The sequence below is a fragment of the Protopterus annectens genome, chromosome 14.part0, assembly GCF_019279795.1.
Source record: "Protopterus annectens isolate FY-2018-M chromosome 14.part0, PAN1.0, whole genome shotgun sequence".
Lineage (NCBI taxonomy): Eukaryota > Metazoa > Chordata > Ceratodontiformes > Protopteridae > Protopterus > Protopterus annectens.
The window spans coordinates 85,279,234-85,297,909 of NC_056748.1; the positions used below are offsets into that span (position 1 = coordinate 85,279,234).

Consider the following 18,676-nt stretch of genomic DNA (forward strand, 5'->3'; position numbering starts at 1 on the left):
CAGCCAGAGTTTAACATACCAAGGTTCACGTCCCAAAGCAACTGGCAGTAAGCATCAGCAAAGGTAGAAATGTCTGAGGGGGTTATAAGGTGGAAGAAGTCATGTGAATGAAACTGTTACACAGACAGTGGTTGGCAGAAGACTTACAGGCCAAAGAGAAAACAGGCATCATGAAAATGATCTGAAAAAGAGGAGACAATGAAGGCAGTAACACACAATATGAAAGTATGCAATGTGCAACGAGCAACATCGGGAGTACGTTTTACACGGCAAAAATGTTAGAAAATGTTAGAAAATGTTAGAAAATATTAGAAAATGTTAGAAAATATTAGAAAATATTAGAAAATGTTAGAAAATGTTAGAAAATGTTAAAAAATATTAGAAAATATTAGAAAATGTTAGAAAATATTAGAAAAGAGCACGAACGTCAACATGTGTTGAACATTTATTTTCTCCCTAATGTTGTCAGCATGCTGACTTTAGGAGCACTGGGCATCTCTGTCAAGATGTATTGAATAATTTTTTCCCTAATGTTGTCAGCGTGCTGACTTTAGGAATGTGGAGGCATTCTATCTACTACTTCATGCTTACTGGCAATCATTCACTTTTATAATTAAGTGATATTACTTGTGAGAGATGTAAATACTTGTTAAATTTGGAGTCTAAACATTTTCACACTAGAGTCTAGTGACCACCTTGACACTACATAACATCCACCTAACAATAAGCCCACTTTATTGAAGTTATTAAGAAATCATTACCTTGACTAGATAACAATATTCATCCTAACGTCTCTTTTACTAGTAAGATTTTATTCATAAAGATATAACCAGGCATAGAATGTATGTTGTTTGCTTCTCAAACATTAAATATTCAAGAGTTCGTATTATATTTTTCAGTCATTCAAGGGTTTATGAGAACCAGAATATACAGGCTATGTCTGCTTCTGGCTTCTTACTTGCAGACTATGTCCAGCTTATATTAACAGATGAAGCAGAAGGCTATATGTGTTTACAAATAGTTTTACTACAGGCAGGCATGTTGTCTGTTGCTATATGTGTTTACAAATAGTTTTACTACAGGCAGGAACGTTGTCTGCTGCTATGTGTTTACAAATAGTTTTACTACAGGCAAGCACGTTGTCTGTTGCTACATGTGTTTACAAATGGTTTTACTACAGGCAAGTACGTTGTCTGCTGCTATGTGTTTACAAATAGTTTTACTACAGGCAGGCACGTTGTCTGCTGCTACATGTGTTTACAAATAGTTTTACTACAGGCAGGCATGTTGTCTGCTGCTATGTGTTTACAAATGGTTTTACTACAGGCAGGTACATTGTCTGTTGCTATGTGTTTACAAATAGTTTTACTACAGGCAGGTACGTTGTCTGCTGCTATGTGTTTACAGATAGTTTTACTATAGGCAGGTAAGTTGTCTGCTGCTATGTGTTTACAAATAGTTTTACTACAGGCAGGCATGTTGTCTGCTGCTACATGTGTATACAAATAGTTTTACTACAGGCAGGCACGTTGTCTGTTGCTACATGTGTTTACAAATAGTTTTACTACAGGCAGGTACGTTGTCTGCTGCTATGTGTTTACAAATAGTTTTACTATAGGCAGGCACATTGTCTGCTGCTACATGTGTTTACAAATAGTTTTACTACAGGCAGGCATGTTGTCTGCTGCTATGTGTTTACAAATGGTTTTACTACAGGCAGGTACATTGTCTGCTGCTATGTGTTTACAAATGGTTTTACTACAGGCAGGTACATTGTCTGCTGCTATGTGTTTACAAATGGTTTTACTACAGGCAGGTACATTGTCTGCTGCTATGTGTTTACAAATAGTTTTACTACAGGCAGGTACGTTGTCTGCTGCTATGTGTTTATAAATAGTTTTACTACAGGCAGGTACGTTGTCTGCTGCTATGAGTTTACAAATACTTTTACTATAGGCAGGTATGTTGTCTGCTGCTATGTGTTTACAAATGGTTTTACTACAGGCACATATGTTGTCTGCTGCTTTGTGTTTACAAATAGTTTTTACTAGAGGCAGATACGTTGTCTGCTGCTATGTGTTTACAAATAGTTTTACTATAGGCAGGTACGTTGTCTGCTGCTATGTGTTTACAAATAATTTTACTACAGGTAGGTATGCTGTCTGCTGCTATGTGTTTACAGATGGTTTTACTATAGGCAGATACACTGTCTGCTGCTTCTTAAAGGGTGGTTTGGTCATTGCATGCACTTCTTGCAGGGAACAACCTGAAGGATGGTAGCAGTGTATCCTTTTAGTAAAATTCAACATGCGTTAGGCTCTCTTAGGTGAAACTGCTAAACTATCTCTGATGTGTATCCATGTGGTTTAAGCAATGGGCAATGTCAGTTGTGAGGGGTAAATCCAGGGATTTAAATAAAAGGCAGCATTTCATATGCAACTGGTTAGGTCTGTGATGAGGACATATGCCAAGGATTGCAACAAAAGGGACTGTGTTCCAGATTATACCATGGAACAAATGGGAAGCCTACAGTGGGGATAACTAGAAGAAGTTCCCAGACAACAGCAAAAAAAATAGGGTATTTAAATGTACCACAAACAGTGTATTGGGGGATGCCGAGCTGTGAGTGAAGTTGGCACAGACTATGGATGTTGGAAATTTCAGACTAGCAGTACTGTGAGAAACAGGGTAAGAGTGTCTGCAATACAAAAACAGAATGAATTAACAGAGTTTTGTCTGGACTAATATGATATGAATGGTCAAAGTATAATATGCAGTGGACAGAGGGGCAAATCAGATAAGGAGGAGAGTGACAGATAGTTAGTTGTTTAAGCAGAGTAAGAGAAAATGGGGGATTCAAGAAATGAGACAGAATGAGGAAGAAATAAAGAAAGAGTAACAAAACGAGGCAGGGAGAAAAAGTTATTTTTGCACAATTTGAGATAGCTGCAACATAAAAGCATGCTTTTTGGCCAAATGCCATGATTTACTTGCCGTAATTATTGATTTGACTGCTGGAGAGATGACATTGCAGTTCATTGTATTAAAGATGCAGTCCAACTAAAAGTAATACAATATAGAATTAGGACATATTTTCTTCTTAGGAGTCTAATACCCCAAATTAGGTTCTATAGCACGTCAATAAACATTTATGCATTTTTTGTCATATCCATTGTTTGAGTACCTATGGTCCCAACTCTGTTAACATTAAAAACACAGATACACACACACACACGCACACACGCACACACACACACACACACACACACACACACACACACACACACACACACACACACACACACACACACACACACACATGCTCAAACTCACTATGATGCCCACCACTCAACCAGTAATAAAGGAGCCTCAATGCTCACCACTGGCAACAGTAGGGTGTGTACACTGAGAGGATGACAAGGTACACACACAGTATTTCCAGGTGCAGCTCTCTGCATCAAGTGCAATTTCCCTTAAGAGCACACAGAGACCACAGTCATGCTGGCGCTCATTTCTCCCTCTTTCTCCGTATCTCCAATAAGACTCCCCACTGGCACAGCTATAGGGTTGAGATCTCAGCTGAGTGGTCAAGCCAAGACCTCCAGCACCCTCTCTGTCCAACCAGTGTTCATGTCCCTGCCAAGTAGCTGACACACACACACTCTTTGATGTTTGATTTTTACACACACACACACACACACACACACACACACACACACACACACACACACACACACACACACACACACACACACACACACACACACTCACATACACACCTGGGAAAGGCTGGCACAGGTTTACTAGCTATGACCCCTTTTGCCCAGACTATAAGGTAGTTATTATTGCCACCAGCCAACTCCTTATAAACTTCTTTAAGACCCTTAACAAAGGGTGTCCAATCTTATTGTGTAATACTACTATTAATACAAATTGTAGTTTGATCATGAGCAAGGCTATTAGGAGTGGCCTACACAGTATCACCAAATAAATATGCAAGTACTCTTAGAACTTAAATATATCAGCCATAATGAAAGGTTTAACTATATTTAGTAATAAACAAAAGAACAAGACCAACATTTAAAACAACATTACAAGACAGTCTGAAATAAATAAAGAAAATGTTTAAATTAAACTTTGCTATATTCCTGACTATATCTAAGATAATTACTATACCCTAGTACATTTAATTAGATCAGCAAGGCAGATGTGGTGAGTGCATCTTGATGTTGTCAGGTCAAAGACAAAACAGAATGCTCAATCTCTCTTAGAGAATTCTTAAATTAATATCTCAAATGTTACTGCTGGGATAGCTTGCAGAATTACATCATTTCTTGTCATCTGACTCTATCCCAGGTAAACCCCCCACTTCTGGAATCTGTCAGTATTTAGCATCTATCTGTGAAAATACGAAAACATGGGCTTTTCCCAAGATCTTGGTACTTGCTGGAAGTCATAACACAATAGACCACTTGCAAGACAATACAGAAAGTTCCCTAGTTTTAGACATTATGTCTCCTTGCCACCATAAAGTAATTTAATTTCAGCTATTTTTCTGAAGTTAACCTCTTGTGTTCTAGTTTCTACTGTTAAAAATATATACATTCAAACCATTACAATAGTGCATATACACTTCTGTTCTCTTCCATCAGGGCACATTGTGGATCCATTTTTTAAGCCCAGCTCTTTTTAAAATATCTTTTCAACACCATGTCTGTCCAAACCTAGTTTGATATATACATGACATAAAGTTCTAACACATTTGTAACACAAGCATCTTACATGATGCAAGTTGACATTCACAAATGATACATAACCATTTACAAAATTCCAGACAGCTGTGCTGGCAGTATCTCCCTTTGTTACAATTCTATACAAACCATGCTAATATCCACAAATGACATGTAATTATTTACAAAATTCCAAATAGTTGAGCTGGCAGTATCTCCCTTTGTCCCACTCACCATAAATGTAGATGTTCAAATACAGAATTATTATTACAGCACATTCAACCAAATGCTATTTAGCCACAGCTAGACATCTGTCTTCTGGACAGATTACAAGATCAATATGGATGTCTCTTTTACCAAAGCTATGTCTTGTGCACAGATTTCAGCCAAAAGCATAACTGTAAAGGAAAGAGTAACCTTTTTTGAAGCTGTGCTGTGTAGTCACAAACAAAAGTGGCTAGAATCTAATAACTACAGAGAAAAGAAAAAAAGAAAGGAAAGAGATTGTTTCACTTAGCCATCAAGATGGTTAAGGAATTCTGTCTGGAATAAGGTTATACTTGCTGTCTAAGGCAAAGCATGAAACTACAAGCACACACACAATGGATAGCCATTACACACACACTCATGCAATGCACACAAGCACACCCACCCACAACCAATTACATACACTCATGCAATGCACACAAGCACACCCACCCACAACCCATTACACACACACTCATGCAATGCACACAAGCACACCCACCCACAACCCATTACACACACTCATGCAATACACACAAGCACACCCACCCACAACCCATTACACACACACTCATGCAATGTACACAAGCACACCCACACACAACCCTTACACACATTCATGCAATGCACACAAGCAGACCCACCCACAACCCATTACACACACTCCTGCAATGCACACAAGCACACCCACCTACAACCCATTACACACACTCGTGCAATACACACAAGTGCACCCACCTACAACCCTTTGCACACACCTGTGAAATACACACAAGCACACACATCCACAACACATTACACATGCTCATGCAATGCACGCAAGCACACCAGTCCACATACTGCATTAATAGAAAACAGCCCATGGGCTCAACAAACTAAGAGGGAAAATCCCTGAAAGAATGTAACAGGATTTATATAGGTCGGTAGGTCATTATCAGCTGATAAATGCAACTGAATGTTCATATGCTGAATGAATCCGCAGCCTTGCCTGTCTGTATTGCATTATTTGTATTGAATTATTCTACAACATCTCCTAACCTGACTATATAGGATGCCTAACAGCCACGTGCTGGAAAGCAGTGTAGCCATATTGATGTGTTAGTGTTATGCATATTTATAGCAAAGTAGCACTTCACAATACTATACTTAGCTCGGACTGAGCTACTGGGGCTCAACGCTAAAACTGTTGGTTCCAAGTATTGAGATTATCTTGGAATGCGGTATTGGGGCTGCATGCTAAAACTGCTGCTTTATTGTACTTAGCTCGGATTGAGCTACTGGGGCTGAACGCTAGAACTATTGGTTTCTAACACTATAATTAGCTCGGATTGAGCTTCTGGGGCTGAACGCTAAAACAGCTGCTTCTATAATTTGTTTCATATATTGTAATTAGCTCTGATTGAGCTCCTGGGGCTGAAAGCTACAATAGTTGCTTTTACAATATTATAATTAGCTCGGATTGAGCTACTGAGGCCGAATGCTAAAAATAGTTGCTTTTATAATATTATAATTAACTCAGATTGAGGTACTGGGGCTGAATGCTGAAACAGTTGCTTCTATAATATTGTTTCATATATTGTAATCAGTTCAGACTGAGCTACTAGGGCTGAAAGCTAAAATAGTTGCCTTACAATATTATAATTAGCTTGGATTGAGCTACAGGCACTGAACGTTAAAACGATTGGTTTCAAACACTGTAATTAGCTCAGATTGAGCTACTAGGGCTGAACGCTAGAACAGTTGCTTTTACAATATTGTAATTGGCTCGGACTGAGCTACTGGGGATGAATGCTAGTACTGCTGGTTTCAAATATTGTAATTAACTTGAATTGAGCTACTAGGGCTGAATGCTAAAACTTTTGGTTTCAGGCATTGTACTTAGCTCGTATTGAGCTACTAGGGCTGAACGCTAACTACTGTGCCTACATATATTGCAATAGCTGCTTATTTGCATCTGCCATAGCTTTTCTTGTGCATGTAAACTATAGTTGACTGAGGTCTGCTTAAATGAATGTTAGTTATTCTCTGCATTTATATTTTCCTAACTGTACCACCCTACTTACACTCACTCTCAATCCAGCTTCTTCCTGAGCCCCTTGCAATTTCTACATATCCCACCTGTCCTGTAAATGCTAACCTACCTCTCTCTCTCACTTTACAGCTTGCTCCTCGGGTGCTCCCCCTCATCAAACATAAATGAACAGAAATACCCCCTGCAAAGGACGCCTGCCTCAGACTGCCTTTTAAAGTGTTACCCCTCCAACCTGCTTAGACTAGCATGTATGTATCTGGACTATCTTGGAATGTATAAAATACTGACTATAACCTACCCATAACGAGCACATTAGCAGCCTGCCACAGCCCCTTACCCCCCCCTCCGGTTGCTCTGTACCCCAGTCTCTTTTCCCCAAGGCCAGCTAGTTTTTTCTCTGTATCCCACCCCCATTTCACCACTAGGTGGCAGCAGACTCCCACTACAGTGAAACACTCGCTTTCATTCTTGGCATTCCATGTTCAAACCTAAGCTAACTTAGCAAGCATCTCACTTTTAGGAAAGGTGAAACAACAGCTCTGCCCTTAACCTCTAATTCTGACTAAATCTCTACAATTTACCTCCCTTTAGCCTACACTCAGTCCCAACTAGAGAGCCCCACCAACTGATTATTTCTTGCAGCTCTGTGGACCTCTCATGCATACCTGGCTCTTCCCGCTCCGTTCGCTCTGCAGCCTCACTCCGTTCCCCTACCCTGCCCCCAATTCCCACCCAGCCCCCAGCACGCCTACCTTTATTTTTCCCTTTCCCCACACAGCCAGCCTAATTACCCAATAGGAGCTCTTCCCCCATTACTCTACCTAGTTATAGCCATCCCACTTAAACACATCACTTCGTCTACCTCCCTAACAATTAAAGTCCCCTCCTCTTTCTTATAATTCTAAAAAAAACTGTATCTCTTTCTAAACACTCTCTTCTGCATAGCCTTCTCTCTTCTCCAAATCTATACTTATCATTCTTCCTTTGCACAGACATTTTTCCTTAATTCTCCACACCCTCCAGGGCCCCTGCTTCCTCCTTGTGTTCCTAATTCCCTTATGCTACACCAGTTCATACTCCTCCAATGCTTGTCCAATTTTACCTACAAAAATGACCACCATACAAACCCACCTTTACCCTCAGTCTTACTCTCATTTCCATTCTATCCCCCCTTCACTCATTCAGCCTAACCCTCTGCACCTAATCCACCCTAAAATCTTCTCCACCACCGCTAATATACTGACACCTAAATTAATCTTAGATCTACCTAAACTCATTCTATGCAAACCTAAATCGCTAAAGGTTATTTCCTTCAACAACCTAGTTGTTGCTGGAGATAGCCATCCTACCCTGGTCCCGATCCCTTTATTAACATCTACCCCTTATCTCCTTCCTCCCCCCCACAACACCCTAAACATCTTTACTATCAACACCCATAGTCTTAACAACAAAGTTCACCAATTTCTAGCTTGGCTAAGCCATAACCAACGAGACATCCTAGCCATCTCCAAAACTTGGCTCAAACCCTATATCTCCGACTCTGAGATCCTGCCCCCAGGATTCCAAACTCTCAGAAATGACCGATTAAATAAAAAAGGTGTCAGCACTGCCTTAGTTTACTCTAACCTTCTTACCTTAATTCCCCTCCAAATTCCAATTCCTCAGTTCAACAGAGGGTCAGTTAATTACTCAATGGGGAGGTGAACGCCAACACAGTCTGGCTAGGGATATTAATGCCCTCAGGCAGATAACCTAGTACCTACCTATGAACTTACAGCTGGACTACTAAAAATGAATAATCATAAAAATATCTGCATCATTGCTCTATATATCTCACTTGGTAACAATATCTCTAACCTTGAAGATATTCGCTTATGGGCATCTACTGAAATTAACTATGAAACCTACATTCTAGGGGATATAAATATTGACTGGAATAAAGTCAATAGTCCGTCTCCCTCCCTATCCATTAACCTCTATAACTTTACTCAAAAAATCCTCCCCATCACCCAACCTAACAAAACAAACCCCTCTGGATCCACTATTGATTGGATCCTAGTCACCCATCCAAATAAAATTACCAACTCTGGGACAATTCCTGACACCATTAGCGACTATCTCCCAGCTTTCATTCATCACTCAATTAGCTCTACACCTCACCAGCACCAATACATTCTCAATCTCAACATCAGTAGCTTCAACCCCACAACTTTCTCAAACATGTTCAAACAAATGAACTGGCAAATTCTAACCACTCTTCCTCTTGACAATGCTATAGACAACTTCAAGTCTGTCTTCCTAGACACTCTAAACTCTCTAGCTCCACTAAGAAACAAAAGGATAAAAATTAATACAGCTCCTTGGCTATCCAAACATACAACACAAATTATGCACCAATGGGACAAATTATGGAAGCTTTACCACAACAATAAACTGCCCAATACTTTGCTCCAGTACAAACAACTCTGTAACCTTGCAAAACAACTAATCACTAAGGACAAAAGAAATCCTACTATATCAAGCTCCAGTCCAATAACAATAAAAACTCCAAGCAATTCTGGAAATATTTAGACTCACTTCTTAATCCAGGCTCCAAGAATAACCCCTGTCCTCACCCTAGTAAATCCAACCTTGAACTAGGCTCTGAATTTAACTAATTTTTCATAGAAACTATTTCTGACCTAACCAAGACTTTCCCCAACAATAACCCACCCGTCCCTCACTCTTCTCCATCTAATTCCCCTAATAACCATCCCCTTACGTTTGAGCTCAAACCTGTCCCCACTAACTTTATAAAAAGACTTCTGTCTAAACTTAAACCTTGCTCTAATGGTCCTGACAATATTCCCTTCTCCTTCCTAAAATGCGCTGCTGATGGTATAGCTCTCCCAATCAGCATCATAATTAACAGATCTATAAAGGAATCATACGTCCCCAAACTCTGGCTCTCAGCTTATATTCTTCCTCTTCACAAAGGAGGCAAAAACACCAACATCTCAAACTTCCACCCTATTGCTCTGCTCTCATCAATCTTCAAAATCCTAGTAAAGTGCATCCACCTCCAACTTACACCTTTTCTAACCCCAAACCATCTTCTTACACCTACCCAACATGGCTTCCACCCAGGCCATAGTACTATAACCGCTCTACTCTCTTTCCTAGAAACTGTCAATCAATCCCAAGATTCAGGACAATTAGTTTCTACTGTCTTGCTTGATCTGTCTATAGCATTCAATACTGTTTCACACAAACACCTTCTCTATCATCTCTCAAACCTCCATCTCTCACAAAACACTTTATCCTGGTTCTCCAGTTACCTGTCAGACAGATCACAGGCAGTTAAATGGAACAACTCCACCTACTCCTTCTTACCTACCCCACCTGTTGTACCACAGGGGTTCATCCTTGGGCAGTTAAATGGAAGAACTCCACATCTTCCTTCTTACCTACCCCAACTGGTGTACCACAGGGATCCATCCTTGGGCAGTTAAATGGAAGAAATCCACCTCTTCCTTCTTACCTACCCCAACTGGTGTACCACAAGGATCCATCCTTGCACAGCTAAATGGTCCATCCTTGGGCAGTTAAATGGAAGAACTCCACCTCTTCCTTCTTACCTACCCCTACTGGTGTCCCACATGGGTCCATCTTTGGGTAGTGAAATGGAAGAACTCCACCTCTTCCTTCTTACCTACCCCAACTGGTGTACAACAGGGATCCATCCTTGGGCAGTCAAATGGAAGAACTCCACCTCTTATTTCTTAACCACCCCTACTGGTGTCCCACAGGGGTCCATCTTTGGGTAGTTAAATGGAAGAACTCCAGGTCTTCCTTTTTACCTCCCCCAACTGGCCTACCACAAGGGTCCATTCTTGAGCAGTTACATGGAAGAACTCCACCTCCTCCTTCTTACCTACCCCAATGGGCATACCACAGGGATTCATCCTTGGGCAGTTAAATGGAATAACTCCACCTCTTCCTTCTTACCTACTCCAGTGGGTGTACCACAGGGATCCATACTTGGGCAGCTAAATGGAAGAACTCCACCTCTTCCTTCTAACCCACCCCAACTGGTGTACCTCAGGGATCCATCCTTGGGCAGTAAAATGGAAGAACTCCACCTCTTCGTTTTTACCTACCCCACCTGGCATACCACAGGAATCCATCCTTGGGCAGTTAATCCACCTCTTCCTTCTTACCTACCACAACTGGTGTACCACAGGGGTCCATCCCTGGGCAGTAAAATGGAAGAACTCCGCCTCTTCCTTCTTACCTACCCCAACTGGTGTACCACAGGGGTCCATCCTTGGGCAGTTAAATGGAAGAACTCCACCTCTTCCTTCTCACCTACCCCAACGGGCATACTGCAGAGATCCAACCTTGGGCAGTTAAATGGAAGAACTCTACCTCTTCCGCCTTACCTACCCCAACTGGTGTACCACAGGGGTCCATCGCTGGGCAGTAAAATGGGAGAACTCCACCTCTTCCTTTTTACCTACACCAACTGGTGTACCACAGGGGTCCATCCTTGGGCAGTAAAATGGAAGAACTACACCTCCTCATTCTTACCTACCCCACCTGGTGTACCTAAGGGGTCGATCCTTGGGCAGTTAAATGGAAGAACTCAACCTCTTCCTTTTTACCTACCCCTACTGATGTCCCACAGGGGTCCATCCTTGGGCAGTTAAATGGAAGAACTCTACCTCTTCTTTCTTACCTACCCCGACTGGCATACCACAGGGATCCATCCCTGGCCAGTTAAATGGAAGAACTCCACCTCTTCTTTCTTACCCACTCCTACTGGTGTCCCACAGGGGTCCATCCTTGGGCAGTTAAATGGAAGAACTCCACCTCTTCCTTCTTACCTATCCCAATGGGCATACCACAGGGGTCCATTCTTGGGCAGTTAAATGGAAGAACTACATCTCTTCCTTCTTACCCACCCCAAATGGTGTACCTCAGGGATCCATCCTTAGGCAGTTAAATGGAAGAACTCCACCTCTTTCTTCTTACCTACTCCACCTGGTGTACCACAGGGATCCATCCTTGGGCAGTTAAATGGAAGAACTCCACTTCTTCCTTCTTACCTACCCCAACTGGTGTACCACAGAGGTCCATCCTTGGGCAGTTAAATGGAAGAACTCCACCTATTCCTTCTTACCTACCCCAACTGGTACCACAGGGGTCCATCCTTGGGCAGTGTCATGGAAGAACTCCACCTCTTCCTTCTTATCTACCCCAACGGGCATACCACAGGGATCCATCATTGGGCAGTTAAATGGAAGAACTTCACCTCTTCCTTCTTATCCACCCCAACTGGTATACCTCAGGGATCCATCCTTGGACAGTTAAATGGAAAAACTCCACCTCTTCCTTCTTACCTACCCCACCTGGTGTACCATAGGGATCCATCCTTGGACAGTTAAATGGAAGAACTCCACCTCTTCCTTCTTACCTACCCCAACGGGCATACCACAGGGATCCATCCTTGGGCAGTTAAATGGAAGAACTCCACCTCTTCCTTCTTACCTACTCCAACTGCTGTACCACAGAGGTCCATCCTTGGGCAGTTAAATGGAAGAACTCCACCTATTCCTTCTTAACTACCCCAACTGGTGTGCCACGGGGATCCATCCTTAGGCAGTTAAATGGAAGAACTCCATCTCTTCCTTCTTACCTACCCTTCCTGGTGTACCACAGGGATCCATGCTTAGGCCTATGCTTTTTAACATCTTCATCAATAAAATTCACACTGCTATTCCTGATACCAAAATCATTCAATATGCAGACATCTCAACCTTAGTCTGCTCTGCCTCAAACCTCTCTGAACTGCTGACCAAACCCAGACTGCTTTTTCAACTACTGAAAATTGGATGTGCCAAAACCACCTCTCTCTAGATGCAAATAAATCAAAAATTCTACTATTCCCCCCCCCCCCACAAAGACTTACTCCTAAGACAAAAATGCTAGTAGTCAAACTAACTCACCTATAGAAGTGGTTCCTTCTGCTAAACTACTTGGAATTTCTATTGACGAATACCTCAAGTTTGACATCCATATTCAACAAAATGTTAAGAAAACCCACCAAAATCTAGGTATGCTATACAGGAATAATCACTTTTTCTCCAACTCTACTAGGCACACACTGGCCACTCCTTATTTTCTTCCCTCCTTATTATACGGTGCCCCTCTCCTAGCCAACCTGTCCTCCTCTATCACTGCCAAACTAGAAAATTGCTGTCATAAAATCTCTAAATGTGCCACCAAATCCAGAAATTCCATCCATCATTGCCTTATTCTTCAATCTCTGAACTGACTAGAACTCCCAAACTACCTAAACTACATCCAACTCACCACTGCACACAGACTTGTATTTCACCTTACAAAATGTCCAGCTCTAGCAAATATCCTTCCCCCTTACACCCCCAACAGAACTCTCAGATCTGAACATCAAAACTTAATTGGTATCCACAAGCCTAAATGTCCTACTGGCCAACTTCTCCTCTCTGTCTCAATAGGCAAGAAATGGAATTCTGTCCCTTCCACTCTAAAAACTATACCAAACTCAAAAAACTTTAAAACCCAGCTTTTCAAACACCTGTCCACTAAATGGAAATTTACCTGCCTTCACCCTACCTAAATCTATCAAAGTATATGCCCCCAGGAGGTTTTCTCCCAGGTTCCTAAGCTCTCTAAATCTCCCATAGCTACTTTACTATGAGTGTATCTAAGCTCTCTACAACTACTAGAGATACTTATCACATGACACAGGTGTGTAAATATTGTAAATAGCATCATACTTTAAATGAGTGCATGTAAAGTGTTTCTACATTTACTTTAAAGGTGTATATGTAAAGTCTTTCCACACCTACTATATAAGAGTGTTTGCATAAATTAATCTGTATAATCCTTAAGATCAACTACAATTAATTTTGTCTGACTATGTGTAACACTGAATGTACTTTTGTTGTAAACTGTTCTATATAATGTATCTTTTATACTTCTATATCTCTTGTATCTATACTATATTATGTATCTTGGAGATTTTCTCCCCGGGCCTCCACTGAAAATGGGTCCTTTGGACCCAGTGGATTTCCCCGGTAATCAAACTGGAAATAAATAATAAATAAATAAATAATGTGCAGTAAATTACTTAAAAATCTTCCTCAGATGATAACAGCACTGCTGAACTCCTAGTAAAAGTGAAATTACTCCTTCCCCCAAGCTGAAGGCAGAGGGAAAGTAGACAGAAAGAGAAGCAGAGGTACTTCTAGTTCATAGATTAGCAGTAGACTAACTGCCTTCATGGGTCATTTTAAGCCTAGCTAATTACCCCATGTAAGAATCAAACCCTGCACCCTGTGTAGATAAGGTAAACACTTTAACCATAATGCCAACCTCATTGGCATAGTTTATCAATGAAACCATAGTTGAGAATCTCATCTAATTTTACCTTGAGTATTCTAATGTAGTTGTATTATATTCATCATATGAATTACTGCTGCAGTAAATTTACCCAAATGGGCTAACCCAGCACAATAAAAGAAGATGCCCTGAACTCACCCATGAGTAAGGGGTTATTCCATGCTTTTCACAATTGATGCTCTAAAACCTGCAAAAGTAGGATAGCTTGTGGTGTTGTAAATGATGTGGACAGAAGTCCAGATGGCAACCTCACAGATGATATGAGCAGAAGCATTCTTGAAAAAAGGCTGATGTGGGGGCTGTTTCTCTTACAGACTATCCAGGGTCTTGACAGGATTACTATAATAAAAGATAATGCAGATGACCACCTGTTTGGAGAAAGCGTGTATCTGCATACCATCCTTCCTGGAATAACACACAGGCAGCTTAATGGACTGACTTAGGGTTAATTTTGAGACCATCTTGGATGTGAAGATGATCCTTAAGGAGGATCCTTCTATATGGAAGGCTGTGTAAGTCTTTCTTCACATCAAGGAGGGCAGCTCTTAATTTTTCATTGTAGAAGTAATACCTATCAGGGCGAATCTTCCCAGTTAGATACCTGAGGATAAAAGAGCTAGTTTGAAAGCAGGAAAAGTGAGCTTCTTGATTGCAAAGTTTAAGTTCTATGGCAGTCTCAGATGCATGTTCTTCTTCAGAAATGCTGTCATTACAGAATATATAGTTACTGGAGGATCCAGAGGCATGTGTGTCAACACAACAGACAAATGAACTTTTAAAGAGGAGAAAGCATGCTCCTTCTCAAAGAAGCTTGAGTGGTACTGAATATAAGCTGATGAATGCTGGCGGTACAGGGATCCAAATGTTGTCTCTTCCACCTGTCAGTGTATGGTATTTATATTTACAGTGCTGGCACCAATGAAATATATGATGGACAAGGATAACTGTCTCATGATCTACACTACTTATAGGTTCATAGGTTAGTACTAGGCTAACTGCCCTTATGGGCCATTTTAAGCCTAGCTAATTACCACATGTCAGAATCAAACCCTGCACTTTGTGCTTCTAAGGTAAGCACCTTAACCATTACGCCACCCTCCCACCCCTGACCATTGCATTAATATGTGAGGGGCAACTCGCCATAGGAGAGTAGGCAAATGTACACTATTGCTTCAGGTGATTAACAATCAGCTAGCTGGAGTTACAATAACTGGTTTCCCATGCTTTCAACATAGCTTGCTATCAGCTAAGTGTCTTTTTGTGCATTCTTACTAAGAGTAACTGAATTTCATTGTGATAACTGTACACACACACACACACACACACACACACACACACACACACACACACACACACACACTGTTTCCAGGAAGAGTTAATGATACCATTCTAATATGAATACCTTTCCCCTGTTTTATGGTAATTCACTGCCACCAGCTCAACCCCATCCCAATGCTTTTGTCCCTGTTTTATGGTAACTCACTGCCAACAACTACACCAGCCTAGCACACCAAAACATAACTACTGTTCACTCTTGAAGTAAATCAATCATAATATAAAAGTTTAATAACAACAACTTAAAGGTCATATGCAAATTGACAAAATCAAAGTACCAATCTGTTCTCAAAATGCATTTCCTCAGTGTTTGCTGATCTTGGTTGTCTTTTTGCCATTTAAGTTTGCATTCTCACTTTTATTTCTAAGGAAAATCTCTTCCAAGAAATGCCCCCTATGGACATAACATGTTCTGTCCTCACTGATTACTCAGCAAGAAGTTTCAGTTCCTTGCTGATGTGTTGACATCACATCGGGGTCAGCATAATCCATTACCTAGTGAGCAAAAGGGAAAAAGGTATACAGAGACAGGATTTTCAGATTAGGGCAGTTTTACTTGTATCTTTGTTTATTTATTTATTTTTTTAATGTTTAAGTACATGTTTTGGTTGGTTCAGTCTTCAAACCCCCATGCATTCTGCTTTCCTTTTATGTGAAAACAGTTGTAAAGGCTGTTTCTGTTTCAGTGTCACACAAGTATATCACATGCAGCAGAAACTCCACAAACCTTAATTGTCTCTGATTTTGCCTTATGTCACTGAATCATGCCTTTCATCTGTCCATGATTTTTGCAGAACACTCCTGAGTTTGCCTCATATTTTTACCCTTTGGATCCATCCTAAAGCTTTCAATTTTCTAGCAAATCATTGGGGATTACAGTTGGACACTAATACGAGATATTAGTGTTTCACAGTTTATAGTTTAACCTGCCTGGAAAATGCATGCTAATGCAAAACCTGTTCCATTAACAAGCATACATACATACTGCACTTAGCCCATGTGCAGCATTAATATAATGTTAGCTTACAAAAAAACAGAGGAAAAGTGTAGTCTAGGAAGTTCAGATAAGATCAGACTTTGCATCCTCAAAGTGACAAGCCTGATGATGCAAAGACAAGAAGTACTGCCCTAATAAGTCCATGCCTACGTTTGAGATCAGGAAATAACAGCAAAATGAAAGAACAGAATATCCAGTAAATTGGATTTGGTGAGTGAGAAACCATCCTGGAATCCTAGAAGAAAGAGAAAGACTGGAGGTATGTGCAAAAAATGGCTGCACATAATCTTATATAGTTGTTCTTTATATAGCAGATATCACTGGTTAATAAATCTTCAAGTCCAGGAAGTATCATTAAATGCTAGTAAATAATAGCCCAAGTACAGTCCGTTGAAAATGAATAATAAAATTCTTTATCTGAATACAAAGTTAAGCAAATACTTTGAAAACTTAAATATACTTAAAATAAGTACTTGCTTAGGGAAACATAAAGGGTTTACATCCAGAGATGGCATACAGAAAAACACTATCTACAGCTATCTTGGTCCTAGTATTAACTACAACTTTTACTGTATTCTGTCTTAAACTGACTTTTAAAAACATTTAGAACTTGCAGAAAACACATAGACAATTAATTCCAGACATAGAGTTTCAGTCCAGAAAGTTAATTTGTGTATGCTTTAGAAGGTAAAGTCTGACTGTTGCTTTTGGTGAACATAAAAGAGTCAAAAATTCTAAATGTCATGCTTTATTCAAAATTTAATTAAAAACACTATATTTCCACAGTGAATTAACTCCTGAGGAAGCAAAGAAATCTAACAATGTGTGCATCTGTAGACTGATTAGGATGATGAAAAATCAAGTGAAGGGAAAATAATCCACAAGTTTCAAAGACATGTTGCACGAACACTCTACACATTAGAAAAACTACTGCTGTTGCTGATGGCCTTGTCCCATCTCTCAGTCTAAGCCTACAGAGAAAGTAAGATTGAGTTCCCAATTGTTTAACATGCCATGACACTGCAGTATTGGCTAGTAGTGTTCTGAGCATGCATGGTCACAGGGCTCAGTGCAAAGTCTGGAGTGCATTCAATATTGCTGATATCTCATTTATATTTATGTGCCTTAGCCTGACATCCCTTGGCCATGTGCACTCCCTGCCCCCCAGGCTAGCTCTAAAACACCTGTATTCAGGTAATGAGTTGGCTCACATAATATAAAAGGTAGTCCGATCCTGAGTTGGATGTCAAAATAAAAAGGGAGTTCTAAGTCAGGTTTCTGATGATGAATGACATCATCATTGTCTTTCATTCTAAGGTGCTGCTCCTAGGCACTCTGGACTTACCTCTGGATTTTCTATTTTTGCTGCTGTCCATATGAAACCATGAGAATGGATGCTAGCCCACGACCAGGGTCAATAAGGTTTTGGCTGTCAGATCTGGCTTCGATAAGATATGAAGATGAACTGATTCACAAGAGAAATCTTGTCTTAAAAGAGGGATATTTTAAGGGCTGCATCTAAAATTGCTCCAATGAATGTTTTGGCATGAGAAAAGCAAAGGTCAATCTACTGTGGCTCAGAGAGATGCTGAGGTACTCTAGGCCACTAGAAGAGGCCTGGTTCTGGGGATCAGGGTGATCTGTAGGTTCTGTAGGCCACTAGAAGGGGCCTGGTTCAGGGGATCAGGGAGATCTGTTGGTTCTGTAGACAGCTAGAAGAGGTCTGGTCCTGGGGATCAGGGAGATCTATAGATTCTGTAAGTAGCTATAAGAGGCCTGGTCCTGGGGATCAGGGAGATCTCTAGATTCTGTAGGTAGCTAGAAGAGGCCTCATTCTGGGGATCTGTGAGATCTGCAGGTTCTGTAGGCAGTTAGAAGAGGACTGGCCTCGGGAATTAGGGAGATATCGGG

The 18,676-nt window shown here is 40.7% G+C and overlaps 1 protein-coding gene across 4 annotated transcripts in view; it reads right to left on the minus strand.

The window, feature by feature from the left end:
• AFAP1L2 (actin filament associated protein 1 like 2) overlaps positions 1-18,676 on the minus strand; it is a 2,783,820-nt gene that overhangs the window by 971,477 nt on the left and 1,793,667 nt on the right. For 3 of the 4 annotated variants that reach the window (XM_044055822.1, XM_044055820.1, XM_044055823.1), the window contains one exon: positions 2,995-3,060. The exons of the other annotated variant lie outside the window; for it this stretch is intronic. In XM_044055822.1, the coding sequence (XP_043911757.1) occupies positions 2,995-3,060 (66 nt within the window). The remainder of the gene's footprint in view (positions 1-2,994; positions 3,061-18,676) is intronic. 4 annotated transcript variants of the gene reach the window in all.